Genomic DNA, 27,989 nt, shown 5'->3' with positions numbered 1-27,989 from the left:
GCCCACCGCCCTACCGTCGGGCTGTCTGCCGCTCTCCCTTCGGAGAGATTCGCGGCTGGGCCCTCGACCTCGGGAAGCCTGTAACCTCCGGGTCTCGGCCGGCAGGCCCAGGGATCCAGCCCCGAACCCGAGCGGGGCAGAGCGCCCAGGTGACGCGCGGTGCCAGCTTCCACTCGAGGGACGCCCAGCAGGTCCCCGGAACTTTTCCCCAGAGACAGGTCCCGGCAACAGGTCCGAGGTGGGGTCGGGTGGAGCCGAGCCCGGCGGCAGCCGGTGAATCAGCGCCGGTCTGCGCCCGGGTCAGCCCTGACGGCCCATGCCAGATCCCGCGAGGAGTAGCCGAGCCGCTGACCACCAGCCATTCAGGGCTCGCTGGCTTGGGGAAAGGTGACGTCATCGTAGCTGGGCGGTGTAGGAAGGTTCCACCAATGGGATACAGGCAGAGTGGCTTGCTTTCTGTAGCTCTTGGCCAATACTAACAAAGCAAAAGGGGGCCCGGTTGTCGGTATAGAACCAATGGAAAACAGGGAAGGAGCACGAGGCGGAGTTGCGAATCCTATCACCAATTGGAAAGAGAGGGTGGAGCCCGGGCCTTGTCAAGCGTGACCAACCAGCGAGAGGAGCGGACACTGAGGGGCGGGGCTGTAATGCCTTCCCCCAATCGGACAGCGCCAGAGGCGGGGCATTCTTTGGGGTGCCCAATGAGGAACGCAGCCGAAGCGGGCCTGTCAAGAGAAGGGGCTGGGGGCGGGGGGACGGTGAGTCGGAGATAAACACTCCGCGGCGGTGGCGGCTGCTGCTCTTCTTTGGGTTCTGTCACGGTGTCGGTGGTGCTCGGCTCACCGGTCCCCTCCCCCTTCCGGCGAGCGTGGTCGCCAGAGAGCTTCTCTCAGCCCTGCTCTGCGGGGTCCACAGCGGGGCGTGGGTGTCCGGCGGCAGCGGCGGCGAGTCCGTGGGCAGTGGGGGTTGGTCCAGTGGCTCCGGACCCCGGTGCAGAATGGCGGCGGCGGTTCGGATGAACATCCAGATGCTGCTGGAGGCGGCCGACTACCTGGAGCGGCGAGAGAGAGGTGCACGGGGACGGGAGGAGTCCGGCCCGAGCGGGGACTGGGGGCTCTGAGGGGCCCAGCCGCAGGTCCGGGTGCCCAGCTGCTCCGGGGGTAGTTGGAGGAGCTGAGAGCGCGACCTCGAGCGCTCCCAACCCCTCCAGCTCTCCCCACGCGCGGTCCGAAGGGAGGTCGTCGCTGCCCCAAAGGCAATGAATGGGGGTGGAAAAGGGACCGCTGCCCCGGGGTCCGGAGCGCCGCCCGCTCGGCACCCCGTCGCGAGTGGGGGGCCCGGGGCCCCCTCAGCCAGGCCCTTGGTTTACCTCACTGGGGCTCGTCCCGGCCGGCCCCCAAGTGGGCCTGGCGCCGGGTCTCGCAGACGGAGGAGCAGCGCCTCCCCTGCCCCACACCGTCCCTCCCGGGCTCTGGCTCCCGGTGTTTGCCCCGCACCTTCGCCTGAGGCTGGTCCCACTTAATACACACCAACCTGCTGGACGTTGCCAGTGGGAAACCCAGGCTCCAGGAGACTTGCTGTCTTTCTCAACAATGAGCAGCTGGAATGCTCCTTACACCTGCTCCTCACTGAGGATATTCACTCAATTAAAAAAAAAACCAATCATTGTTCTAAGAATTCCACCTTGCTCCGTTTAATTATTTCCACAATCTTCTTTTAATGAAAAATAAATCAATCTTAAAAGGGAAATACTGTGGAGGGGAGAGAGTGTTGAATGTTCGGGGCTCATTCATTAACTGGATCCTCCGGTTTTCTAGAAGCTGAACATGGTTATGCCTCCATGTTACCATACAATAACAAGGACAGAGATGCCTTAAAACGGAGGAGCAAATCCAAGAAGAATAACAGCAGTAGCAGGTAATTTGGTAAATATTTCCCTTTCTCTTTTAGGTTATACTGTAGATGATACAAACTGCAGAATGGACGTTGCCTGTTGTGATTATAACAGGGTTATAATCATGTAAATGAAGTGGCGATCATGATTCAGTAATGTACACATGGTCTTAAGGCGTTGGAGGAAGCCCTTCTATTTGGGTTGAGGGGACTGAAAAGAAGAGAGAAATGGAAATGTTTTCTATTTCTTTATGAACTTTTTTTAAAACTTAATTTTGCTTTTCTTCCCTTTTGGAGCAAAAATCTGTGGAAACTTCAAGTGAGATTAGCAACAGTGACCATATTTTGCCTTCAGAAGTTGCAGATTCAGGGCAAGTTTTCTATAATTGAAAATACTGGACATTATCCACTTTTTACTTTTCATAGTAAAGATTTTATAGACGTGTTAAAGTATTTGACTTGGCATAGGTGATAGGATTTCATATTTGACATGTAAATTAAATACAGTTATGTGTCTGATAATCTAATTTGTCACTCTATTTATAACGGCAAAGAGGAACGACTGAGGCTAAAACCTGCCTTTTTGGTGATGCAGGAACATATAATATTAAAATATTAATATGCCACAACCCTTTTATGTTAGCCTTGTAGTTCTTGAAATTTGTAAATTTCACTGGGAAGTAAATACTGGTTAATGGTCAATGAAATCACATACTAAAACCCTGAATGTACTTCTTGGTACATGTTGAGTACTCCACTAATGCTATTGCACCCTTTTTTCCCCCTCTTTGCCCTTAATATATGTTAGCTAGGAAATCTGCTTTTATTAGACTCATTCAATTATACCTTTTATTCCAGTAAATTAAAAACATTGACATTTTCAACACTGATTTAGAATCCTTATCTGTCTCCCATTCTCATGAAAATTCCCTGCGAGTAACTGTATTTGGTTAACCTCTGTGGCATAATACAGACAACTAAAAGCCAGAGGTTTCGCACTTAAACCTTAAACTCCCTTGTCCTTGCTGCCTCTTCTGTCCTTGATTCACCCCATTGTCCTTAGCACTGGAAGAACCACAGGATATGAGTGAACAGCACATATGTGCCGAGCTCTTGAATAGGAAGGCACATGAAGGATGGATCTGTTAATTACTTACCTGGTAGTTCTTGAAATTTGTAAATTTCCCTCCCACCTTTAACATTATCTGAAGGTGGTAACAAGTAAAACTGTGCATGAGTACTGACAGCCTTTAAGCAGAAGGTTAATGCTGACTTGTATTATGCAATGGTATACAACAATTTATGTGTTGCTTTTTGTTACAGTATTTTTAAAAACTTTTTTGGAAGAACGTTGAAGCCTTTGGGTTTATTTTTCTGGATAAGTGTAGCTCATTTGTTACTTTTATCCTTGTCCACTCATGATTTGAGAGGAATTGCTCACATTAATAGTCAAGGCTTAATCCTTAGCATTCTATTTTTTTCTAAGTTTCACTCTATTTTTTTCAAAGTTTTCACTCTGTTTTTTTCTAAGCTTAATCCTTAGCACTCTGGTTTTTTCTGAGTTTCGTTTTTTTCTAAGTTTCACGGGAAAGTTGTTGAGGGGATGTTCAGTGGTGAGGAAAAGAAGGGGATGTTGTTGAAGAGAAGTAGCTTGGCCCCAAAGTTGATTAGGAAAGAAAAATAATGATAGTTGAGAATTTCAATTCAGGAAATAGCTTCTTTCTCTTCTCTTTAATATCCAGCTTTATTTCTGGGGAAATGGCTGCAACTCTGGATTTGGGGAAAAACTCTGTTATTTCTGTCAATGGGTTTGGTTTGCTTTCCATGGTTAGAGACCGGAGGCTATCACCGTTGTCCATACTCTTGACTAGTAATGAATTTGTGCAATAACTTAAGTGGTGCAAGGATTTCTGAGAGACCATGATTAAACCTGAAGATGGCACCAAGCAAACATATGAAGCAAGAGCAGGTTGTTTTGTTTAAATGTACTCACTTCCTTTATGACCTGTTCAGAATGACCCTTACCTGAGCAGTGAGACATCTCCCCAGAGAATGCAGTTTGACCCCTTGATTTGAATTAGACTTATATCCAAGGCCATATATGGTCAGGATTTTGAACTGAGGTAAGGGCGATAGAAAGATTACTGCTGGTTTACATAACCATTGGTAACAGTTTATTCTTGTTAATTCAGGTTGAAATGCTGGGCTCTTTGCTTGTAGTGTTTGGGGGGTGTACTTTTCCTTGGACAATAAAAAATAAGATTTAGCTACATATCAAACTTCTTGGGAAATGAAAATGCAGATCTTAAGTTTCTCTAGTTGCTTGTTTAAAGAACAAAAACAAATGAAATTGTGAATATTGATTGTCTTGGAATCATCCAGAGAACTGCAAGGAGATGGAATCTTTTTTTTTTTCTTTCCTACTGATTTTTGAAATCAGTTACTAAATATTTAGAATTGAAATCCAGAGGTTTTAAAAGTACGTTTTGTTAAATTGGTAAAGCAGGCATTGGCAGTAATGTGAAAGAGGAAGTTCAGCACTTGCCTCCCAGTTCTTTTATGAGACAGTGGCCGTATAGCTGACTTGACAGGGTGAGTCTTTTTTAAACCAAGGACTGGTTTGGCTTAGTTATCTTTTTGTTACAATATATTTTTAAATGGTGACATTTGACCTTTATCAGTGATTTCAGAGTTATCAAATCTTTTCAGTAATTACATGGAAAATGATTTTGACACAAGGAAGATGATTTTGACACAAAGTATCTGTATATTCTTATAATGCTTTAATTTAAAATATAAATGTTTTCCCATCAACAGAGTTGGCGGGCAGTCTCTTAACTGGTCATTTTTTGAACGGCCTGCTTTTTATTAAAGAAAAATTCAGTTTCACTAAACCAAATGTACTTCAGTAATGCCCTAGCCATTAGGTATAAGTCCGCTTGTAGAAATCACCATATGTTCAGCACTCTTAAGTAATCAGATAAGATCTATAGTTTCCAAAGCTCTGTTCAAAGTTCGGAAGGAGTTATGCTGCTTATGGAATTTGTTTAAAAGATTATCTTGGGGATTCTGAATTTTTTTATATGTATCTTCAAAGAATCCAGAAATTTTGGGTAAGGGTGCCCTGTGTGCTACGATTTTTCTATAATCAGAGACCATGCTCTTTTCAAATATCCACCCTTCTCTCCCCCACCACCTTCCCAGAATGGTCCTTGTCTACAGTTAAACAGGGAAATCTTGACCAGCTTTCATCATACACTTTCATCCATTTAAAAACTCTGTCAGGCTTTGAACTTGTTATTCCCTGTTAAAACCAGAATGCCACGTGCTTTAAAGCCAAACGTTTGCAGTTGCAGGCCAGACTCTTGTTAACTGTGATATCCTGATGGCCATTGCAGGAAGTATACCATCAGAAAAATATAACTGAAGAACACTGAAGGATAACCAAGTGAATCAATTTAAAGCTTTTAAGTCAACCAGTTTTAAGGTTCCCATGTCCTTTATCTAGAAAACAAATATTCTAAAATTGAAACTACTGTCATTATCTTATTATTTGTTTTTTCCTCATGAATAAAAATTGGCACCCCAGAAGCCTTGTGGAAGAGAAGTTTAGTGCTGGGTTGGAAATTTCCCATTCAAGACTACCCCGCACACACCCCACCCCCAGTCTCTGGTGTGAATGAACTTGGTGGTGGTGCCTCTTGATGTAAATGAGTGGCTGAGCGTTCACAGAGGTAGTGTTCCTCCATGATTACTGTGAGAATTTATCTCCTAGGCCCAGTAAGGTTCCAGTTATGGCCCCACAGAATTCTCGACCTGAGCCAGGGTGTCATCTCTCCTGAACTGATTAGGGTCCAGAGAATTTCCATAAGTAAAGTCAAGATTCAGCTCCTTTATAATGCTGGGACGTTCCTCAAGTTTATTTATAACTAGTTAGGCATGAGTTGTATGAGAAGGACAATAGCCACATTGACTGATTTCTTATGACTTCTGTGGAAACCTGTCCATAAATCCTTAGACCAGGGTCAGCTATAAACACACTAAGAGTATGATTTCACATACACCTCCACTTTCATCCAAGACTCTCTAATCACTTTTACAGTTGCTACCTCATTGATCCACGCTTGTTCAGTAGACAACTGGCAGTCCTTTTTATTTCCATTTTACAGAGGGGTTAACCGAGGACAGGATGGTAAGGAATTTTATTTCTTTCACAGTACCAGTCGGTGGCAAAGCTGGACTTGAGATTCCACCCGAAGTGCTGCCTTAACTAGCCTATCGTCTTTCTGTTGAGCTGAGTCTTGGGAGCCTCTTCCTGAAATAATTTGGTAGCTCTTCAACAGTAGCATCTTTCAGGAGGTTGTACATGATAAAATAACTTCAGGAAATAGAAAGATTGAGCGAAGAAGGGTTATTTTTATCCATTTTAAACTGTATCCTATAGTCAAACAACTTAGCATACAATTTTGGTGTATGGCACACCTTGAGGCTGCAGGGCAGGGGTGGGGTGCCCCATCTCCACTGCTGCACGCTCGGCCTGAAGAGAGCTTTGCGGTGTTATATGGCCCAAATTCACATAGCAGTGTGCGGCTGTTCTCCTCTTTGTGTAAATAGAACCCTCTTATTTCCTTTCTTAAAATGGACTACTTTTCCACTAGGGAATGCATGCCTCTTAGTTTGTCACTTCTCCTTGAACTCTGTTTTAGATCTTTACATTTATCTAATTCCCCAAAGGGACTAATTTCTTTAGTAGAGCCCTTTCTCTGTCTTCTCTCCTACCAACTTGGGAGAGAAAGCAGTTAAAATAATTGTGTTGGTGTTGGAGTAGTCCTTTAAGACAAGAATAATCTTACTTTTATTGTTCCCTCTTTCAGATCGACTCACAATGAAATGGAGAAGAATAGGTGAGTTGCAGGTTCTGGGGGTGGGATGGGGGGAGTTTTGATGTATTCTTTTTTCATTAAGTTGAGACTTAGTTGTGGCTCTTAACTTCCCACACTTAGCACCTGATACAAGAGTTTACTCAGGGTCCTCTAATCAGCACTGCCCGTACATCACTTAGATAGACCCAAAGACAACACCCCCAGTCCTCAGCCCCCGCAGCCTGCTCTTCCCGAGCAATGTGTTTCTGTGTGACTATTCTAAGGCCAAAGCATTTTAGGTCAGAGGCAGTGTTTCTACAAATAGTGTTTTTTAAAAATTACATGCTACTGAATATAATTGGTAGCGCTGTCTTAAATCATGCACACACAGATATATAGATATAGATATAGATCTATATAGATATAGATACACATACACATACATATGTGTATATGTGTATTTACAGTTCACTTGTGAATAAAGATTCTCAAAAGTCAGGCAAATGTATGCATAGCAGAAATTGGAGATGGTGAGGCACTCAGACGAGGCCGGCCACCCGCACCGGGCTCCATCTTGCCACAAGCTGGAGTTTGTCTCTCACCTAGATCCCCTCTTGCTGCTTATTTAAATCTTTATTTTTCAAATGACATAGCCTAGTCACTCTCAACTCTGGTTGCACATTAGAATCACTTGCAAAGCTTTTATTTTAATGTTTTTAAATATTCTTATATGAAATACATTATACACATACACTCATATACTTGGGGGTAAGAGAACAAATTTTTATTTCTACTGATTTATTTTATGTATTTATTTTTTGTTTCTTACGGATGCCTTTTTTTTTTTTGGCTGCGTTGGGTCTTCACTGCTGCGCTCAGGCTTTCTCTAGTACAGCGAGCGGGGGTTACTCTTCGTTGTGGTGCACGGGCTTCTCATTGTGGTGGCTTCTCTTATTGCAGAGCACGAGCTCTAGGTGTGCGGGCTTCAGTAGTTGTGGCATGTGGGCTCAGTAGTTGTGGCTTGCAGGCTCTAGAGCACAGGCTCAGTAGTTGTGGCACATGGGCTTAGTTGCTCCGCGGCATGTGGAATCTTCCCAGACCAGGGATCGAACCCGCGTACCCTGAATTGGCAGGCGGATTCTTAACTACTGCGCCACCAGGGAAGTCCCTCTGCTGATTTTATAAAATAACTTTTTGTTATAGAACTTTTCAAATATACAAAAGTAAAGTGAATAATGTAATCAATTCCTGTGTATCCATCACCCAGCTTCCACAATTATCAATATTTTTCCAATCTTGTATAGTCAAAACCACCCCTTTCTGTGGAGTGTTTTAAAGCACATTTTCTTCTATCTCTAGTAAAGATTAAAAGAAAAAAAAGACATAACCACTTGCTTTTACCATGCTGAAAAAAAATTAATAATTCTTTGTGAAGCTTTAGGGCAAAAAAACCCCCCAAAACACCAATGCTCAGACCTCATCCCTAGCAATTCTGATTTAATTGGCTTGGGTTGAGAGTCTGCACTAGTATTTTTTTATAAAAACTCCCCAGGTGATTCTCATATGCAGCCAGGGTTCCAAACCATTTAACAAGCCTCATTCTGGTCTCTGAGCTCCCATCAGTTTGAAGTACAGGCTACCCATCCAGATTGAGTGACTTTCTTGGTGGCCTGCATGAAGAAGATGATATGTAATGATGGTTCTGTAAATATATGTGGTTATTTCATGCAAACCCTCTTTGAAGAGGGAGCCTGACTCTGATAGTCAGGATGTGAATGACATGTTTCGTCAGTGAAAGGGCAGACCAGGCCCTGACTAGGAAGGAAAATCTTGGAACAGGGCAAAGATCTAGCATTACTCCACTGTGTATGTGTGTGTGCGTGCGTGCACGCAAGCATGTGTGAGAGAGATGGATGCAAGGTGAGTGTGCCTCGCACATGTGCTTCTCCCCATCCTTCTTCTCCCCTTTCAGTTTCTTTGTGATTGTGACTGACCATGTTTGAAATCAGAGCGTCTTTATGCATTAGGGATTTATGTATCATGAGCTGGAAACTCCAAAGTATCTCTTCTGAAGACAGAAAGGTAGTCTTTCTGTCTTCAGATGTGGCTTCTCTTTCTCATCTTTAGATTCTCTCCCATCTTCCTGCCTCTGGGGTGAACTGGGTAAACTGGGACTATTTCTGCTGAAAAGTCTTCTAGTTCTCCTCCCCCTAGGCATTTTTTTTTTAGGCATTTATTTTTATTATTAAAATTTCATCCCTTCAGGTAAGGGCTCTTAGGCTTACTTACTACAGCTTTGTGCCTTTTACCTCTGCAGGAATACCACAGGATGTCGATTTTATCATTTTTTTAAAATATGTATGTATGTATGTATGTATGTATTTTGGCTGCGCCGGGTCTTAGTTGCAGCATGCGGACCCTTAGTCCCTATCGTTTATTTTAGCAGTTGAAGAATGTTTATTTTCTGCCTATAGTGTCTTAAGAGCTTGTGCTCAGTACTGGGTACTAAGTAAGTTCATACTGGGGTATTAAATCAGCATGGTCTCTATCCTAGAGAAATGTAGTTTGTCTAACGAGAAAGACACAGAAACAGTCTGCACAGGAGGCTGTGGAGGCAAAGTTTCTAGAAAATTGGATTTGAAGTCATCACTGAGCAAGCTGCTTATAATTCAGATTGCTTGCATGTGACCAGTCTACTTTTGCTTATTGAAAAGTTAGTTATCTAGTTTCCTTATTGTCCTTTTTTTTTTGGAATTTGGTCTTCTAAGGTCTTGAGCATTTTTTCTCTAGTCTAGAGCATGTGAGCAGAAGAGAAGGAAGTCAGGACTCAAATTTACTTAATTTAACCAAGCACTGGTTGCTGCAATCCGGGGTGGGGGGAGGGAGGGTTAAAATTGTTGGGCTCTTCTCCCGTATAGTGTAGCTGCTTAAGATTTTAGGGTTTGGTGGTCCGCTGAACAGCTGCATTTGTAGTCCCCTTGGTTTCAGTAGCTGAATCCTATAAAACAGTACCACTTTGCTAAAGGCTAATACACCCTTGCCATTTTTTACCTTAACATCACATTTTTTAAAAAGATGGGCATGGCTCTCAAAAAAACAAAAAAGCAAGTGAGGAAAAGAACTTTCAGTAATTGGATTTTTTTTCTCTTTAATATTGCGAAGTTAATTATACCTGTGTTAGTTTTTTCATGCAGAAACCTTTTCTGAGGCACGTTAGAGATTCTGGAGAGTTGGTGTGCATCAGGACTCCACTATGAGAATACTGTATCCAACACCACCCATTTAATAATCTTGGCATTGGTGGGAAGATAGAAGAAAAGACTTCTAGAAAGGTGGAGGTGGGAGGTGGTATTGGTGGCAGCAGCAGTATTTTTCATTCAATAGACTAGGCATTTGTGGAGCACCAAAGATGGTGCTGGGGATCCTGAGCCCACAGAGGCCAAGCCCCCAGGGTGGAGGGCTCCATTTAGTCTCACTGTAGATATGTCTGTCACTTGGCCTGTGCTTCTCTGCATTGTAAGTAATTTTGTGGGTCTATCCTCCTAAGGAAACACCCTTGGTGAGTGTGTGGTCATTCTTTCTTTTTTTTTTTAAACTAATCTTGTAGAAAATTTTGAGAAATATAGAAAATCATACTAAAAATTAAATCATCCCTAATTCTAGCAGCCCAAGGAAACCAATGGAACTTTGAAATGTATCTTTCCAATTGTTTTTTAGAAAGTAACTTTAAAAATAGTTTAGTGTAGAAAATTGGAAAGTTCAGAAAAGCACAAAGAAGATAAACATTACATGTAATAGACCTTGCAGCAGTAGCAACCGCTGAGTTTTATATCCACCTAGACTTTTGTGCATACTTTTTAAAAATCAATATGGGATTATATAGTAAATAATTTGCTTCTTTTCAAGCTACGTTATGAACATTTTCCAATACCGTTAAATCTCCTTTTCTTACATTACTTTTAGTGAATGCCCAGTATTACATCATATGGATGTGCCATAACTCATAATAACCAATCCCCTATTTTAGGTTCTTCCCAGTATTTTTTTTTAATTTATTTATTTTATTTATTTTTATTTTTGGTTGTGTTGGGTCTGTTGCTGCGCGCGGGCTTTTCTGTAGTTGTGGCGAGCGGCGGCTACCCTTCCTTGCAGTGTGCGGGCTTATCACTGCGGTGGCCTCTCTTGTTGCGGAGCACCAGCCCTAGGCGCATGGGTTTCAGAAGTTGCAGCACGCGGGCTCAGCAGTTGTGGCTTGCAGCTCTAGAGCGCAGGCTCAGTAGTTGTGGTGCACGGGCTTAGTTGCTCCGCGGCATGTGGGATCTTCCCGGACTAGGGCTCAAACCTGTGTCCCCTGCATTGGCAGGCGGACTGTCAACGACTGCGCCACCAGGGAAGCCCTTTCCCAGTATTTTCCTAATATAAGTGATGCTTGCTTAAACTACCTTATGGGTAATTCTCTGTCCAACATCATAATTCTTTCCTTAGGGTAAATGTATAGTTGTGGAATTCATGGTATCCACATTGTTACGGTTTTTGATGTTGACTGCTGGATTGCCCACCAGGCGGGTTATAGGTCATATTTTCCTTCTACCTTTACAAGTTTATATTTTACCTTAAGACTTTTATGAATTTAATAAGTAAAAAGCAAACAGAAACACACAAACTTGTTTTAATTTGCATTTCTTGTATTACTAGCACAGTTTAATAATTTTCATATCTTTGACAGTTTGTGTATGTGTGAATTGCCTGTTAAATAACCTTTGCCCAATTTTCTACTGAGGAGTTTATATTTTTCTTTATTTTTAAAAGATTCTACTGTATGAAGGATATATATGAAAGAGATTGCCTCTTCATGTATCATATAATTGTCCAGTTTGTCATTTACCTTTACGGAATCAGTCTTCTCTCACTATCTGAAATTGCCGCCTCTGTTGTATACTGAGTTCTTGCTTATGGCTAAGTCTGGTTCTAGACTTGTTCTTCTGTTCCACTGACCCACCTGCTCTTCCTGTGGCAGCGTACACTGTTTTCATCATTGTGGTTTTATGCACTTCAGGATCTGGTAAAGCAAATCTCTATTCTTCCCTCCTCCTCCTCCTTTTTTTTTTTTTTGCGGTACGCAGGCCTCTCACCGATGTGGCCTGTCCCGCTGCGGAGCACAGGCTCCGACGCGCAGGCTCAGCGGCCATGGCTCATGGGCCCAGCCGCTCCGCGGCATGTGGGATCTTCCTGGACCGGGGCACGAACCTGTGTCCCCTGCATCAGCAGGCAGACTCTCAACCACTGCGCCACCAGGGAAGCCCCCTCCTCCTTTTTTTTATTTTACTATGTTCTTAGCTCTTTTCACCAGTTTATTTTTCCTAATGAATTTTGTAGTCAGTCCTTCAATTCTCCGTACCCCAAATTCTTTTGGGGATTTTCAAAATCCAAATTAAATAATGCCAGTATAAATTAACCTTTAAAAGTTCATGTTGACATCTTAGAGCTCTCCATCCAGGATTTGATGTGTGTGTTCATTTATTCAGATCTCTTTTCTGTCTCTAAGTAAAGTTTTTTGATGTTCCCATATAGATCTTGCACATTTCTTGTAAAAGGTATTCCTGGGTTTATTTGTATATATTTTAAAATTGCTATTGGTTTCCCATTGTAATTACTGATTAATTATTGTTGGGATGTGGGAAACCTTTTAGTCTTTGGTTGTTGTTATATGCCCTTTATTGATGATAATTCTGCTCTTTCCTTTCCTTAGCTGGGAACTCCTCTTGTTTGAATGCCTTTCAATAAGCCACTCAGCAAATGGAGGCTGAGTGAACACATATACGCTGCAGCCAGTGGGTCAGGAGTCAGGTGCTTGAATGGGCTCCTTTTCAAAAGAAGGTTCTAGTATCTCCTTTAATTATAGACACTCGTTTTTCTGGAATGGTACATATGCAGGCCTTTCTGGAATTAGGCAGCTGGTCTAGAGAGATTACCTCTGCCAGAGTCTTATGACTCTATGACAAAAGATTTTTTTGTGTGCTCTGTGAGGAGGATTCAGCAGCCTGATCTAAGCTGTTGTTTTCATCTGGTCAAACAGTATTTCAGTGGCATCTGGTCTGTCATGAGAAACCATTCCAGTCAGGTCTCTTCTGGCAAGATATTCTAATTGATTGCAGTTCCCTAGAGTGGTTTCTCTTGGGTCTTGTTTTTCAAATGGCCAAACTCCTTATATCGGAAGGGGTAGGGTCCTGAGTTGTGGTGTGCATTGCACCATTCTTACCGCTTCTGAACGCCCTTGACCACATTCAGATTTCACTCTAGGATGTTGTAATAAATCCACATTGCTTTGTTGCCACATGGGGCTAAGGGCATGGCCTGGTTATTACGAAGGAAGAATATAGGTATTAGTGTGGTCTATGGTGGCGGTGTGGAGGCGCACACTGATTTTTACTACTAGAATCCATCTTTCCTGGACGGTACCTCTTGGAAGAACATGAAGAAGAGACATGCTGGTTATTCAGCCAATTTCCAGTCCCCTACAGGGAACATTGGAGGCACTCCCTGACTTTTTGTCATAGACACTAATAGTCAAAGGGTGAGAAAGAGCTAGCAAGTACTAATTATAATCTATATTTTGTATTTTTTAATTGGGCTCTAGAAAGGAAATATTAAATATATACTTATGTATTTAATACTTTAATAGAGAAGTGACTTTATTACTTTAAAATGTAGCCACCATGAATTGCTGTTTCCACATTGCTTACTGAGTGCCGTGTTCCCATACAGTGAGCATATGACTATCTCTGTATATTTTACAAAGATTACGATCACAGTTACGAGAAATCTTCAAACCTTCCAAGGTTCCGCCTAAGTCGGTAATAATGATGCATTTGGCAATTATTTCTAAAGTGTCCATTTTAGAAAAAGGAGAGTACTTTTCTTCCTCAGAGAGTGACTTGTAGTCTTCCCCTGGGTTTTTTGTTTAACCCAGTAAGGCTTTGTTCTCAACCCAAAATCTGGAGAAGGTTATGATCTCTGTGACCTGTAATCACTTTTAGGGAGTAATTTTTTGACCCATTAAGATTTGTTTCTTCTTCGTCTATACTAAATATCCTTTTTTTTTAAATCACTACACAGCTCATACATACCCATATCTGAAGTTATTTTTATTCAACTTCCAGTTATCCTATAGGATTTACAAAGCTATTTAATGGGCTAAATCTGTGTCCACACAAAGGCAGGAGAGGAAATAGGTATTGTTTATGCAACTCTTTTTTTCTTCTTTGGAAATAATCTTGGGCCCAATTTTAATGAAAACTAGTACTCAGTGAGGTCCAGTGTATCATGTTCGTTAAGTAGGGCTTTCCTCAAAGAGAAGGGACATGAATTACCAAAGAGATCAGATTCTCCTCTTAGGTCAGCATCTGCAGGTGCATTATTATTTCTAGGCTCCAGTGGGTTAACACGAAATAGAAGACTTGGTCATTTCCATTATTTGGTAATGAAAGAAGCAGAACATTTAAATACATAGCAGGTCTGCAGCACGCAAATAAACGAATGAATGAATGTGATCTATTTGGAAAGGAAAAAAAGCTTCTGATAGGCTATGAAAGCTTGAAAACCTTTATGGAGAAGTTAAGTCAAACAAGATGTGGATGAGGGAAAAGAAAGAATATGTTTGGTAGAGGGCAAAGGGGAGCCCATTCTAGAACTTTCAGTAGGAACGGATATTTGTCATGGTCTGAAGGTAGCTCATATAAATAATTCTGCAATAATTTGTTTCCGTGTTTAATCACTTCAGCTAAACTTTAACCTTTAAACTTTTACCTTCAAGGCAGGGACTTGGTCTTACTCAACATCGTATCCCCAGCACCTAGGAAAGTGGCAGTATGTGGTAATCCTTTGAGAAATTCTAGAGGAATAAATGAATGAAAGAGCCAAGCATGTATTTCAAGATTTCCACCTGCGAACCTAATTACTTATCTACCCTCTTAACTGGCTGCCATACTGTTTACTGTGCCCCAACCTGATTCTTTTTTTGTCATACACTTCACTGTGAAAGTCTGACGGAGAGAGTTCAGTTAGATCTTCAATAAAGAAGAGCAATATCTGATAACAGTGTCTCCCTCACAATACAGACAAAGACAGACAGACACACACCTGATTTCATACCATTCCTGGTCTTGACTGCATCCAAGTCAGGAAGAACTTTAGGGACGACAGAGTAAATTCAGGAGCACTGTCTGCAGGTAGCATAGTCTCTACCTGTAATCTTACTTTTTTTGTTGCATCTTTCTCCCAATTTACAAATCTGCTGGCCTGAGAGAGAGAGAGAGGTATGAATAAAATCAAAGAAGCTTGAGTCTGGGGACTTCCCTGGCGGTCTAGTGGTTAAGACTTAGTGCTTCCACTGCAGGGGGTGCGGGTTTGATCCCTGGTCGGAGAACTAAGATCCCGCATGCCACGTGGCGTGGCAAAAAAAAAAAAAAAAAATCTTGAGTCTGGAGGCAGAGGTATAAAGAGCAGACTTCAGAATTGTCTGAGAGCGCACTGGTGAGCCCCGGTGCCGTCCATCAGTGCCAAAGCTCGGGTTGGGGTGGCGCCTCCAACAGCCCAGAGCCCACTTCACTGATGACCTCCTTCACTTGCATATTAATTTTCCGTACTTCATGGCTGACAAGAGTGAAGGAAAACTAACAACAGAACTCTGAGGTATCCAAATATACTTTAAATCTTTAATATATTTGGAATTTATTTTGATGTTAATCTCCCCACTCCCCTGCCATTTTCTGAATAATCTGGGCTATCTCCAAGGATTTGCAGTGTTAGCTCCGTTATATGCTAAATTCATATCTATTCCTAAAGTCTGTTCCTGGGAATTTTTTCTTCTCTTCCTGTGACTTGTCCATCTTTTCCTGTATTAGTATATTCTGTTTTTAATTACTGCAGCTTTATAATACAATTTAATAACTGGTACCAAACAATCCTCTTCATTCTTCTTTTTCAAAAATTTTGGAGGTCTCTCACACAGTTATGCTTCTAGGTGAGGTTTAGACTAATTTCCCAGCATTAAAAAGATTACAGTTGGGATTTTTTTCTCTTGGTATTATGTTAAATTTGTAGACAAACTTGGGTAGCATTGACATTTTTACTTTGAGGGTTCATATCTAGGAAAGTGCTGGTTTTTTCCATTTATTCAGATTTTCTTACGTCTCTCTGCAAAGTTTTATAGTTTTCTTCCCAGAGATCCTTCCCAAACTCTTTTTTTTTTTTTTTTTTTTTTTTGCGGTACGCAGGCCTCTCACTGTTGTGGCCTCTCCCGTTGCGGAGCACAGGCTCCGGACGCGCAGGCTCAGCGGCCATGGCTCATGGGCCCAGCCGCTTCGCGGCACGTGGGATCCTCCCGGACCGGGGCACAAACCCGTGTCCCCTGCATCGGCAGGCGGACTCTCAACCACTGCGCCACCAGGGAAGCCCCCCAAACTCTTTTAAGTTTGTTCTTAGACATGCTCTCCTTTCTTCTTGCTATTGTACGTGAGATATTTTAGGTTCTCTGGGTATGGATAACACATCCAGAGATGTGCTTGGATTTCCAAGGTCAATACATATTTGCCCCAATTTTTATTTTCTTTTGGCCATCACAGTAGAGAGATGTAGGCAGAGATCTCGGTGTGCTTCAGATGCTTCCCCCTCAACCTTGGAGTCCTTCTAGCCCTGCCTCTACACGATGGGGGTGGCTCCAAAGGAGTCTTTCCTTTAGCCTGGGTTAGCATTATAAAGTCCTTGCTGATTTTTAAACGTAAAAAAATAATACCTTTAGCATAAGCAAGATCTTTATTTCCATAGAAAATGGGTTAGATTTTCCATTAAATCTTTTAATGACAAAAGATGTCAGTTTTCTTTAAGGGAGAGTTTAGTGAATTTGGATTTTACCAGATAGCCTCTATTTACCCTGTGAGATACTCTTGAGTTCCCTATTGATTTTGAAAGGAATATGATAGGGTTATAATTATCTGTGTTTGCTCCCAGCAATTATCCTTCCTCAAAGGAAGCTAGAGTTGAAAGAATGACTGCTGCCACATACAGAGCACTTCATGTCAGACCCTGGTCCGGGGCTTCCATACCCTATCTCAGTTAATGCTCAATGACAGCCCTGGCAGGAGGCATTGTCATCGTCCCTCTACTGCCAAGGAAACGGATGCTACATGGAGTTAAGTAGCTCAAGGCTACACAGGAAATAAGTGGCAAGGCCAGGACCCCAAACCTTTACCCTTAATCACTACACTAATATTTGGTTGTATAGTGACTGACAGATTCAGAATATAAAAATAATTAAAAACAAAAATAAATAAAATTTGAGATACTAAAAAGAAAAAAACAATAAAAAGCTTACTGAAGAGAAGCTCTAGTTTGTATCTAGTTTAATTATCATAGGCCGCACTTGATTCTGAGCATCACTCACTGTAGCTCAAAGATTGGTTTCTGTGTGCTACCGGAGACCAAAGGTATATCAGCGCATGCAGAGTAAGCAGAGTGATATTTCTGAAGAATCAGCAGGTGAGGTTTGTCAAAGTCCATTGGATCAGTGTGAAGAGACGAGGCAGTTGGGGCAGGAGGGAGCCAGGACTTGACTACCCTTCTCTGCTGCCAGTGGGGAGCTGGGAGGCAGCTCTTGACAACAGGGGGAGCTCTGTCTGAATATGTGATGAGAGGGGCTCCAAGTAGGGGTCAGATGTGGGTACCAGGTGACTTCCTGTTGAGGAAATGTAGCAAAACCCCTGCTAGTTCCTGAAAGAGGGGTTAGGCCTGGTTCACAGTGGGACAGCAGGCTCCTTCTAGAAGGCCAGAGCCCTGGGCACGGGCGTGGTCGGGACTGAGGACAGAGAGCTGAGACAGGAGCTTGTTCTACTTGTTTGGGACCTGGGCACTCCATGGGTGCTCACGGCTGGCTGAAGGATTCCGGATCCCGGCGTGGGGTAGAGGGGGGCAGGGTGTGTCTCAGGCTTGAGGCCCCTCAGTGGGAGCTGCTACAGAGGGGTCTGTTTGCTTTTTTGTCTGGTTCAGGAATTGAATTTCACTATCATATCATGGAACTGAGCCTGCTTCACATACCTCATCCCTCCCCTGGGGGTGGCCCAGGCACCAACCCCGGGGATGTGCTGCAGGTAGGCGGCAGGTGGGCAGGGCAGGCATCAGGCTGGAGTGGTGAGGCAGGCACTGCGAAAGATACAAGTTGGCTTTGACTCTCTACGAGAATCCAGAAAGCACTGTGCTCCTATTTCCATAAAACTAGGTCAGAAAACACTGAATGAACATGTTTTAGCCTAAACTTGAAGCAGTCAAATGGCTTATTTCAAGTTTCACAACTGGGAGTGTTCTTTGGAAACCCACATTTGGGTAGTGAATATTGTACTTTCTGGGCTAGACTCCCTGAGTAACTAGGAATGACGATGCATGGAAAGATGACTTTATTATTTTTATCAGTAGACAAACTTCCTTAAAAATTTACATACTCATATCTGTAGATAAACCCACATCATAAAAGGACTAATATGACACTGTTCTGAATCATGTAGTCTTTGCGATGAGCAGGCTGAAAAATGTCTAAATCTAATTTTATTTTTGAACTTGTTTTAAAACTTGACAGTCTGTAAACTTTGTAGTGAGAATAACTATATGTGACTAATCATACATTCTCATGGTGTTTCTAATAACATGATCTATTTTCATGGCTCTTTGTGAAGAATATTATCCAAGGTGAACAAGTACCTTTTATACACAAATTCTGTTTTTGTTTTTTTCTCCTCATGTAGTAGTTGGAGGAGCAAACCTCTAATGTGGCTCTTTGCTGGTGGCCATTCCATGTGGGCAGGTTTTCAGAGCAAGCGGAAGTCTTGTAAAATAGTAAGCCTCTTGTACCGCTACCTCTTTCTAGCTCAGGAGTGAATGCTGGACTTCTCTAGCTTGCCAGGGCTTAGGGGACCTTGGAGAGTCTAGGACAACCTCAAGAGCCAGAAGAGGAAGGAGGCTCAGAAGCAGGTGAGGTGAGAGCTCAGAACCACTTGTTGGATCTGCCTTGGGGGAACCTCCTGAAGTCTTGATGTGAAGGGTGTGAATTGACTGCCTTGGTCAATATCAGGTATACTGGCCTGTATTTGAGCTTTCTGAAGCAGTTTTCTTCTTTCGATCCCAACCTTTGTTAATACGGTGAAATTTTTAAGAGGGAAAAAGGGGCAAACTGAGCTTTCCAGTTGTCTTCCAGTTCAGCTGGAGGATAGCCTCTCAGCCTCCCAGGACCTCTTCTCCAGGTTGCCGTGGGGACGGGCAGTGGACATGTACCTAAAACCCCAGGACCCTGAGCACTACTGAAGGTGCAGAGACATAGCAGAGATGGACTCTGCCCCGAGAAGCTTGAAGTCTAGTGGAATAGACGACACCAACCACGCGGCAAGCGTGCATTAAGCCGATGGGAGGGGAAGGCACCAAGGCAACCCAGCAATGGTTAAGTTGCGGCCCCATCTTTCTAAGGAGTTGGCAATGAAAGGTTAAGTCACAAATACCAAAAAAGGCAGGCAGAACAGTGAATTTCCCAATGAATAGGATAAACTAGTACGTACTCAGAAAATGGAGGAAGCACTGTGGACTGGAATGGCCTGTGAAGACTTGAAGGAGGTGGTGGGCTGAAGCAAAAACTCTGAATCTTGGCTGTTTCTCACATTCACAGAATCTGCTAGCCTCTAGGATAAAGCCTAAACCAAGGTTTCAGTGAAGTATTAATTTCCAAAATTTTAGGGACTCTTGTGCTTCTGCCACATTCTGCCACACTGCAAGACCTGTTGGTGGTTCTCTCCAGCTGTCAGCCTGCTTGTTAGTATAGCAATACCACTGATGGGCATTTTCCTTGTTTCTAAAAAATGCATCTAACTTTTTGAATGGTTGAAGGACGAAAAAGTGTAACAAATTATTCAGTAAAAACTCCCCCCCTTTCCTTGTCCCTGTTCGACTAGCCCCTGACTCTTTTCTGCCCAGCCACTGTTACTAGTTTCTTATGTATCATTCCAAGCTTTCTTTATGTTATACAAGAAAACATGCCTTTAGATAATTATTTTTCCTCCACTTTTACCCAAAGATGTAGCATGTTATATGCACAGTTTGGTATCTGGCTTTTCTTTACTTAACAGTATATCTGAACGTTCTTTCCTCATAGTACATAGAGTACATTTTCATTCTCTTTCATAGCTGCATAGTACTCCACTGTATGGATATACCATACTTTATTTGATCAGTTCCCTATTGATGATGAGTTGGGTTGTTTTAATCTTTGCTATTACAAATAAAGTTGTAATGAATAACCATATACATTTGTCATTCACATGGGTAAATATTATATACAGCAAGATATAGTTGTAGTGATTTAGTGGTCCTGGAAGGGGAAAGAACAGTATGGGTTCAAAGGATTCTCTCACTGGCATGTCATTACTTTCTGAACTTGGATGTTCTGTAGGTCACATCATAACCCAGAAACCTGGAGATAACCTGATTCATGTGCTTAAAAAATAGTAGATATGAGTCTCTACCCCTTCATACATATTATAGACTTAACTTTAGAAAACCATGGATTTTGCTTTTCCTTGGTTTTTACCAGAGTTGTATAATTTCAAAAGATGTCCACTTGGCTGGAAGTCACTGGTGGCATTTGCCATCACTGGACTGGGCGACTTCATACTCTGTTTGAGCTTGTTCTCCCGGGTGACATCCGGCTGGCTTTGAAAGTCTCCAATGCTACTATGATCTTGTTTTTGTAGACGGGCCCACCTTCGCTTATGCCTGGAAAAGTTGAAGGGGCTGGTGCCACTTGGTCCAGAATCAAATCGACACACTACACTGAGTTTATTAACAAAAGCCAAATTGCACATAAAGGTAAGTGCATCCTGGGATGCCTTTTTGTCTTTACCTGCCCAGGGAGGGTTTGTTTGTTGTTATGAGGGACAGCAGATGTCTGTCTCCAGGACAGTTCTCTCCTCTGAACTCCTCGAACTCCAACCAAGTCAATGTCTTGGATGACTCACAGACTCAACATGTCCAGAACCCAGCTGAGTAGTTCTCACCCCTGTGCGCCAGAAGTTAAATTGTCTATCCAACTGTCCATCTCATGTACAGGCCAGAAAGTCAGGGTCATCCTTGCTGCTGATGATCATCTTGCTCCTTAGCCACATGTCTCCAAGACTTACATATGTCACAGCCTGGTGTATTTCCACAAAGTCCATCATGTACTGTAGTAAACTCCTCAGAGGCCTCTTCCAAGCTAATCTCCAGGCTTCCCAAGAGCAATCCTGCCGGAGCTCAAATCAACATGTCACCACATTTAAAAGTCTTCCGTGGGGCTTCCCTGGTGGCGCAGTGGTTGAGAGTCCGCCTGCCGATGCAGGGGACACGGGCTCGTGCCCCGGTCCGGGAAGATCCCACATGCTGTGGAGCGGCTGGGCCCATGAGCCATGGCCGCTGAGCCTGTGCGTCCGGAGCCTGTGCTCTGCAACAGGAGAGGCCACAACAGTGAGAGGCCATGTACCGCAAAAAAAAAAAAAAAAAAAAAAAAAAAAGTCTTCCATGGCTCAGGACACACTGTATGACCAGGCCTGCCCGACCCGGCCGTCCCCTGCCTTTGCAGCAGCAGCTTGTGCCAGAGGCTCCCCTCTCTGCCTCAGCCCTTCTTTCAGTCCCTTGCACTTGTCAGGCTCTCTCACCATAGGGCCTTTGTACATGCTATTCCCTCTGCTTGGTACTCTTTCCCCTCCCTTTTTCACCTAGTTAACTTCTTGTCATCCTTCAGACCTCAGCACAGGTATCACCGTGCAGGGAAACCTTCCCTGACTAGGTCACCTCCTTCCTGTGACAGATGGTCCTTATTATTACTGGATCTCTCTCTCTTAGCACTTATCACAGTTGACACCTGACCATGGCTTGTGTGGCTATTTGGTTGTCTCTGTCCATGCTGTTAGAGTATGGACAAGGGAGGGGACCAGATCTTTGTGTTCACCTTGTATTTCTAGCACCTCCCGGAGAGTCTGAAACAGAGTCAGCACTCAGTATATGGCTGGAATAGCAAAGGGTAACTCCTGAGAGCCACAGCCAAAATCACTGTTTAGCATGTTCTTATAGTCAGAGTCATAGCTGGACACGTGTTACTTGAATTATGGTTGATAGCCTTGCGTACATGGCAGTTGTAGGAGGGAAAAGAACCTCTGTTTAGAGCAAAACAACCACAGTTACACAATCTTCAGAATTATCTGAAGAATTATCTGAGAAGCTAGAGAACAGATTTGTAAAATCAAAATGATCTATGGAAATGTGTTTTCTAAGCTCTTATTTGAGCTTAGAAATTTAGAATCAGGACTTCAAAAGGGAATATTATTCCTGCCAACAGACAGAAGTTAAATGAGGTTTGGCATGACGCAAAAAAAAAAAGTGCCTATGTAATTGGGACACGTACTTGAATAAACATACTTCTAAAGGAAAGTCTGTTTCTTAAGCGCCCGTCACACGCAGTGCTCTAGCTCAGGGAGTAGGTGTTTGGGGCGTCACAACAGACAAGGGAGAACAGGTTGGGTGATCCTGCCACAGTCTTTCCACTATCACAGTTGAGGGGTGCTGGACGCTAGAGTGTTAGCTCACCCTGGAAGCCATGCGACAGTGCAGGTTCCAAAGTGTTGTCGATGCTGAAAAAGTTAGATGTAGACAGGAGTCACCGGCCAGGCAGCTTCCTGTCCCTGCGAGAAGCTTGACAAGGGACACAGCAAATGGCTTCTGAGGAAAACTGCCGTATTTCCCCACAAGGCAGGGAGGTGCAGGGTCATTACCAATTTTGAAATCTGCCTGTGCCCTTCAACAACTACCCCTTTTGACCTGCAGAAACTTGAAGACTGTGACAGAAAAGCCATTCACCAAATAGACCAGCTTCAGCGAGAGCAGCGACACCTGAAGAGGCAGCTGGAGCAGCTGGGCATCGAGAGGATACGGACGGACAGCACCGGCTCCACGGTCTCCTCGGAGCGCTCCGACTCTGACAGGGGTGAGCCCCCCCGAGCCCGCATCCTCAGGCCCCTCCCCAGCCCCCTGCCGCCTGCCAGAGGCGGAGCCGAGGGGAAGCCGAGAACCCCCGTGACTTGGAGAAGTCGAGGGGCGTGGCCTGCGGGGACAGGCGTCCTCTCCTGCAGCGGTTAGGCACCGCGGCCAAGGAGGGGCCCTGCCGAGTCGCTTGGCCCTTCCGAAGCAGGCCTTCACCACGCTCTGTCTCGTCCTTCCCACAGAAGAGATCGACGTGGACGTCGAAAGCACAGACGATCTCACGGGCGACCTGGACTGGAGCAGCAGCAGCGTGAGCGACTTGGACGAGCGGGGAAGCATGCAGAGCCTGGGCAGTGATGAGGGCTACTCCAGCTCCAGCATCAAGAGGAGAAAGCTCCAGGACGGCCACAAGACGCGTCTTGGGCTCTAGGAGAGCGTGGTCGCTTCGGCTGCCGCCCGGATGGTCCCGCCCGTCGGCTTCGATTAGGTAGCGTATCGGACCTGCCCACAATTCCCTCGCACGTCAGCTTCCGTGTTCCACCGTCACCAAAAGCAGCTGTGCAAAAGTTGTCAAGGAAGTGCTTAGGAGTGTGGGTTTCTTTTTTTTTCTTTCTTTTTCTTTTATCCACGATCCCCATCTTGAATGGGGTTGAGCGGGCCCCCGCGCCTGCTGGCGTAGGGTAGGCACACGCTGAGCCAGTCAGTGCAGCCTGGACACCTGAGGGCGTCACCGACCCGTTACTGCTCAGTCTGGGGTGGCCGAATGCCACTCGTCCCCAGGATTGTGGGTTTCTGACTGCATCCTCTAGCTTCTCTCTTTCTCTCCATAAAAATTCGTCTCTGACAGACTGTACATTCCAATCACTTTGAAGCACCCAAGAATTCTTAGACGGGATAAGCACTTACTCACATCTCGGCAATTTCCCCCTCTTATTTACTGTCCCCGTGTAGTCTACCAGACCTTCCCTGAAGTTTTCTGGCTTCCTCTGTGACTTGCCTAGCGGAAATGTCCGAATGTGTCTTGTGCTTAGGAAACTGAAGGAAACAAAACTTTTAAAGTTGAGATCCTGATCTCAGAACTCCAAAGTAAGCTTTGAAAGTGGGATTTAAGAGCGCTTAACCATGGCCCTCACCGCCTGTGAGCAGGCAGGAATACCTCCAGAAAACACACCCTTCACACACGTCCCGCGCCAACGCCCCCGACCCGCGTGTGGATGGCCGCAGTATTTCTCACTCTCAAACGGACCCCTTGCGAGCACGTCTTTGGGGTAGCACAGCTTATAAAAGTTCCAGCATCGTTTGTTCTCACGCACAGAACGGTACAGTCTATTTTTGTGCGCTGTCCTTGGGACCATGCTGTGTCCTGCTCTCCCAAGGCACATTTCCCCTCCAAGTCGGTTATGCTCCTTGTCTCTGGAACATTTTTTTTTCCTACCTCAGAGATAAATGAGATCTCCATTTCCCACTTAACACAAACTGATTATGCCTCTTTTGTTTTGTTTTTGGTTTTGGTTTTTTTCCCCAAATAAGTGACATTTGGTCCAATTCTAATCTATTTTGCTGTTTAACTTGCAGCAATAACTGAGCTTTGGCACTAGCTGAGCTAGTGTCCATCATCAGTGCAAGGAGAAGTCTACATTTCTACTCTCTGTTGCAGGTGAACGGGAGGGGATGGTACAGTGTTACTACAATTCCTCTCCTTATTGATTATTTTTGGACACACCCAGAAACTTCTTTATGGAGGCTTTTGGGTTAATAGTTTAAAAGGCTGATTTTTCTTTTTGGTTATGATTTCTCCCTTAAGTGGTCTCCCACTTTGTAGCATTTTTATTTAAGCTAAAACAGAGCACATGTATATGTACATAAGACACATTAAATCTATAAATACTATTTATTCATTTTATATAAACTAATGTAATGGAAAATAAATTCTTATGACTGTGCTTTTATAGATGTTCTAGAAACTTTGTATGTAGGTATCTACAGAATTGGTTCATTTCCCCTTAATACTTTTGCATTCATAGTTTTGAGGTCTCGATGCTTTCAGCCTCTGGTGAATCTTTTTCATTGAATTCAAACCATTTGTAAAACCTGTGACGCTGAAACAGAGCGTGTGTCACAAAGTGATGAGAACATTCCTAAATCCACAGCCGCACTGCAACTTAAGGGCTCCCTGGCTGAACCAGTAGCGGCGGCGCCTGTGCCCGCCGCTGGCCTGTGGTCTCCCCGGCCCCAGACTCACCTCCTCAGCGCCTCTTCCTTGCCCACGACTAAAAGCTCAAACGCACTCCTCACGGAAGCTCATTCTGGACGTGAAGAACAGTCGAAACAAAGATTACTTTTGTGTTTATTTTTTCTTTTTATTGATTTCTTAATGTATTAAAATTTTTTAATTGGAAGTAGTGATTCCTAAATGATTCCAAAGTCATCTGTAATTCTTCTGTTTTTGTTTTGTTCTGTTTTTCTCTCCATTTCAGGTTTGGGTGGGGGGAGGGGCAGGTGACACAAAGGATTTTTTTTTATTATTGTTGGAATCTTTTCCAATTACCAGCTGAAGATTTGCACTGAAATACAACTTGTATGCCTTTTGCATTTTTAAAGCCTGCTTCCTGAATTTAAGCAGAGTGATAGTGTTCAAAGAGCCAGCTCAGCCTGTAACATGTTTGAAAAAGATATACCTGCACTTTGAGGTCCCTTTCGAATGCCATTCGCTAGACCTCGCAAGCATTTTAATTGCTACATTCAAGCGCCTCACAAGTCCACGATGCTAGATCCTGTGCGGCATCGAAAACTCAAGACTTTGGCAAAAGCTTGTGGGCTTGCATTGGGGGAGGGAAGGGAACAAAACTTGTGTATTTGTTTGTTTAATTTAGAAATAAGGCATCTGAGAGATGCCATTATTTTCTGTGTTTTAATTGTTGTGCCTTTGAGTTAAACTGCATTTTTGTCTTTTGGTTGAAATATGAAATGTACTGTCCCAATATAAAATAGTAATTATTTGACCTTTGCACTGTTTGTCTGGTCCTTTTCAATTTGATAGCATATAAATGTGGAACTTAATAGATCTCTATATTTTTAATGCGCTTGTGATAAACTGACACCAGGGTTAGACACGACTTTCAAATCTTGAGGTAGACCGAATGCTAGACAGGCCTCTCTCTAACCAAAACTGTAACCTTCAGGACCAGCAAACTCAGCCCCAGGCAGCTAATCCCCTTCCCTACGTGGCTGACCAGCCGCCCTGATGCGCCAATCTGTCGTGTCATTCACTGATCCACCAGCATAACTGTTAAGAGCTATACAGCCTTTTTGGTTCTGTTTTGTTGTTGTTGTTGTTGTTTTGTTTTGTTTTATTAAGCAAAACGAAAAACCTTTCTATTAGGGTTGTTGGGGGGAGGGGACGGGCAAAGATATAAGCCCCAGCCTTTAAGACTTTGACTATTGTACGTAAATACAGATGTGTGTATATATAGGCACATGCATATTTTTATGTGAAAACTGGTTTTAAGAAACTAAAATCAAGTCTACACTCTTATTGATACCATTGCAATGCAAATGGGAAAGTAAAGAGTATGTAGTGCAGTTTAATTTCATGCAGTGAGAAAATATATGTGTGCTTCTGTTAACATCCCAGAAAACCTAGCTTTCCATACCTGTTGGCTTAGAATGGCGGGCAGGCACCCAGGGTATATTTGTTTTCTTTCACTAAGCAGAGATCTGGGATTCAAGGTGCTGATAGCGACCGTGGCTCCTTTCTCTAGTCACAGATCTAATGCTAGTGATTCAGTGTCACCTTTTTGAGCAGGACCTACATTTTTCTTCCTGTCAACCCAAAACGAAAATAATTTTAGTGTCGATTCAGAATTGAGTACTAAGAAGGCCCTGACCCTGCAATCGGCCGCTTGAGTGGTTTATTTTTGAAGGTGGGCATTTTCCTTTAACCTCTACTTTTTTCAAAAGAAACAAAGGGCCCTTACCTGGGTTTCCTAGGAGCCTCTCTTCTCAGTCCCTGAAGTGGCCAAAAGCAAATCCTGGGGTGTGTAAACTAGGTAAGATTGTGATGCTCAAAATAACTAACAATATCTTGGGGCTTGATAATGGATTTTGTGGGCTTGCTTCTTGCCTCTCCCCCATCCGTTAAAGAAAAAACTTATTTTTGAAAAGTATACACATACACATGATTCAGGTTTTTATATCATACTGTATTGGCAAAGATACCACTTTCATTGTGCTTTATTCCCCCGAATCTCACTCCTTTCTTTCTTCTTGTTTCCTCAAGTTTCTTTGTCTTTCCCCTTTATCGGACCTGTGTGTTGAACACCAGAAAGTCAAAGGCTGCAAGGCGATTTCCTACAAGTCAATCTATTATTTTTCTATGTTTAACTCTTGGATGCAGTATGTTTAGGTTGCTGGCTACTCCTGATTTTAAAAATCCTTCCTGGCAGAAGACGACCCAAAGACCCCTTTAGGTGAGGTGGATTTTCTCGTTCTACACTATCAGGTCTCTGTAGACTGTGGGATGTTTTGTTTTCAAAAATACCTGGGGATGAGGCCGGGGCTGGGGGGGGTACGATATGTGATTTATCCTGATTTTTTCATTAATATTTATTACATGGATGATTTTCTTACCCTGTGTTCTTCTGAAAGAAGAAATAACTGCCTGGCACCGTTAGAGCCAGCTGTTGAATGGCTGAAGAAGTTGAGTATCTTTGTCTTCTCGCAAAATCATAAAATGAGAATTAGTAAAGCACTAGATTCAAAGATTTACCCAGATTTTAAATTTTGATTTCTTATTCTGTCTGGGGGGTGTGGAGGATTGAGAGGGCTTTCTTCATTTTAGCTTTTACCAGAGAACCAAGCTTGCCTTGACCCCTTGTCCTTAGAATTGGTGCTCTGGGAATGTTGCTGTGAACCGTCAGCGTTGGGGGCCATCTTCCTAACGGTGAACACAGCCTAAACAGGGAGCAGCAGATGAGAGTATGAAATTCTGTTTCCAGATGTTTATTTCTTTATGTAAATACGATGCCAATGTAAATCCTGTGTCAAGACATAGAGAATGGTGCTTTTTACTACAGTTAGTACGTGCATTTTGAGAACTACTCATGTTTCAGAGAATCTTTGCTGTGTATATGTAAACTTCTGTATTGTTCAACTGTTAACAAATAATAAATTATTTCATTATTAAAGATA

The 27,989-nt window shown here is 43.4% G+C and overlaps 1 protein-coding gene across 1 annotated transcript; it reads left to right on the top strand.

The window, feature by feature from the left end:
• The first annotated feature begins 759 nt into the window (after nucleotides 1-759).
• Nucleotides 760-27,989, top strand: MXD1 (MAX dimerization protein 1). The gene is made up of 6 exons (XM_030877466.2): nucleotides 760-1,070; nucleotides 1,818-1,917; nucleotides 6,768-6,797; nucleotides 20,540-20,654; nucleotides 22,644-22,803; nucleotides 23,042-27,989. Exons 1-6 carry the CDS (start codon nucleotides 998-1,000, stop codon nucleotides 23,227-23,229), a joined length of 666 nt encoding a protein of 221 aa, XP_030733326.1. The 5' UTR covers nucleotides 760-997; the 3' UTR covers nucleotides 23,230-27,989.

This window comes from Globicephala melas, chromosome 12 (assembly GCF_963455315.2).
Source record: "Globicephala melas chromosome 12, mGloMel1.2, whole genome shotgun sequence".
Lineage (NCBI taxonomy): Eukaryota > Metazoa > Chordata > Mammalia > Artiodactyla > Delphinidae > Globicephala > Globicephala melas.
This window is presented reverse-complemented; position numbering and strand designations above follow the sequence as displayed.

Bases quoted from the DNA above. Each gene is read 5' to 3' on its own strand.
- MXD1 (XM_030877466.2), top strand. From the start codon at position 998: ATGGCGGCGGCGGTTCGGATGAACATCCAGATGCTGCTGGAGGCGGCC. The intron at 1,918-6,767 runs GTAATTTGGTAA...TCCCTCTTTCAG, and splicing joins AAGAATAACAGCAGTAGCAG to ATCGACTCACAATGAAATGG. The intron at 6,798-20,539 runs GTGAGTTGCAGG...TTGTTTTTGTAG, and splicing joins AATGAAATGGAGAAGAATAG to ACGGGCCCACCTTCGCTTAT.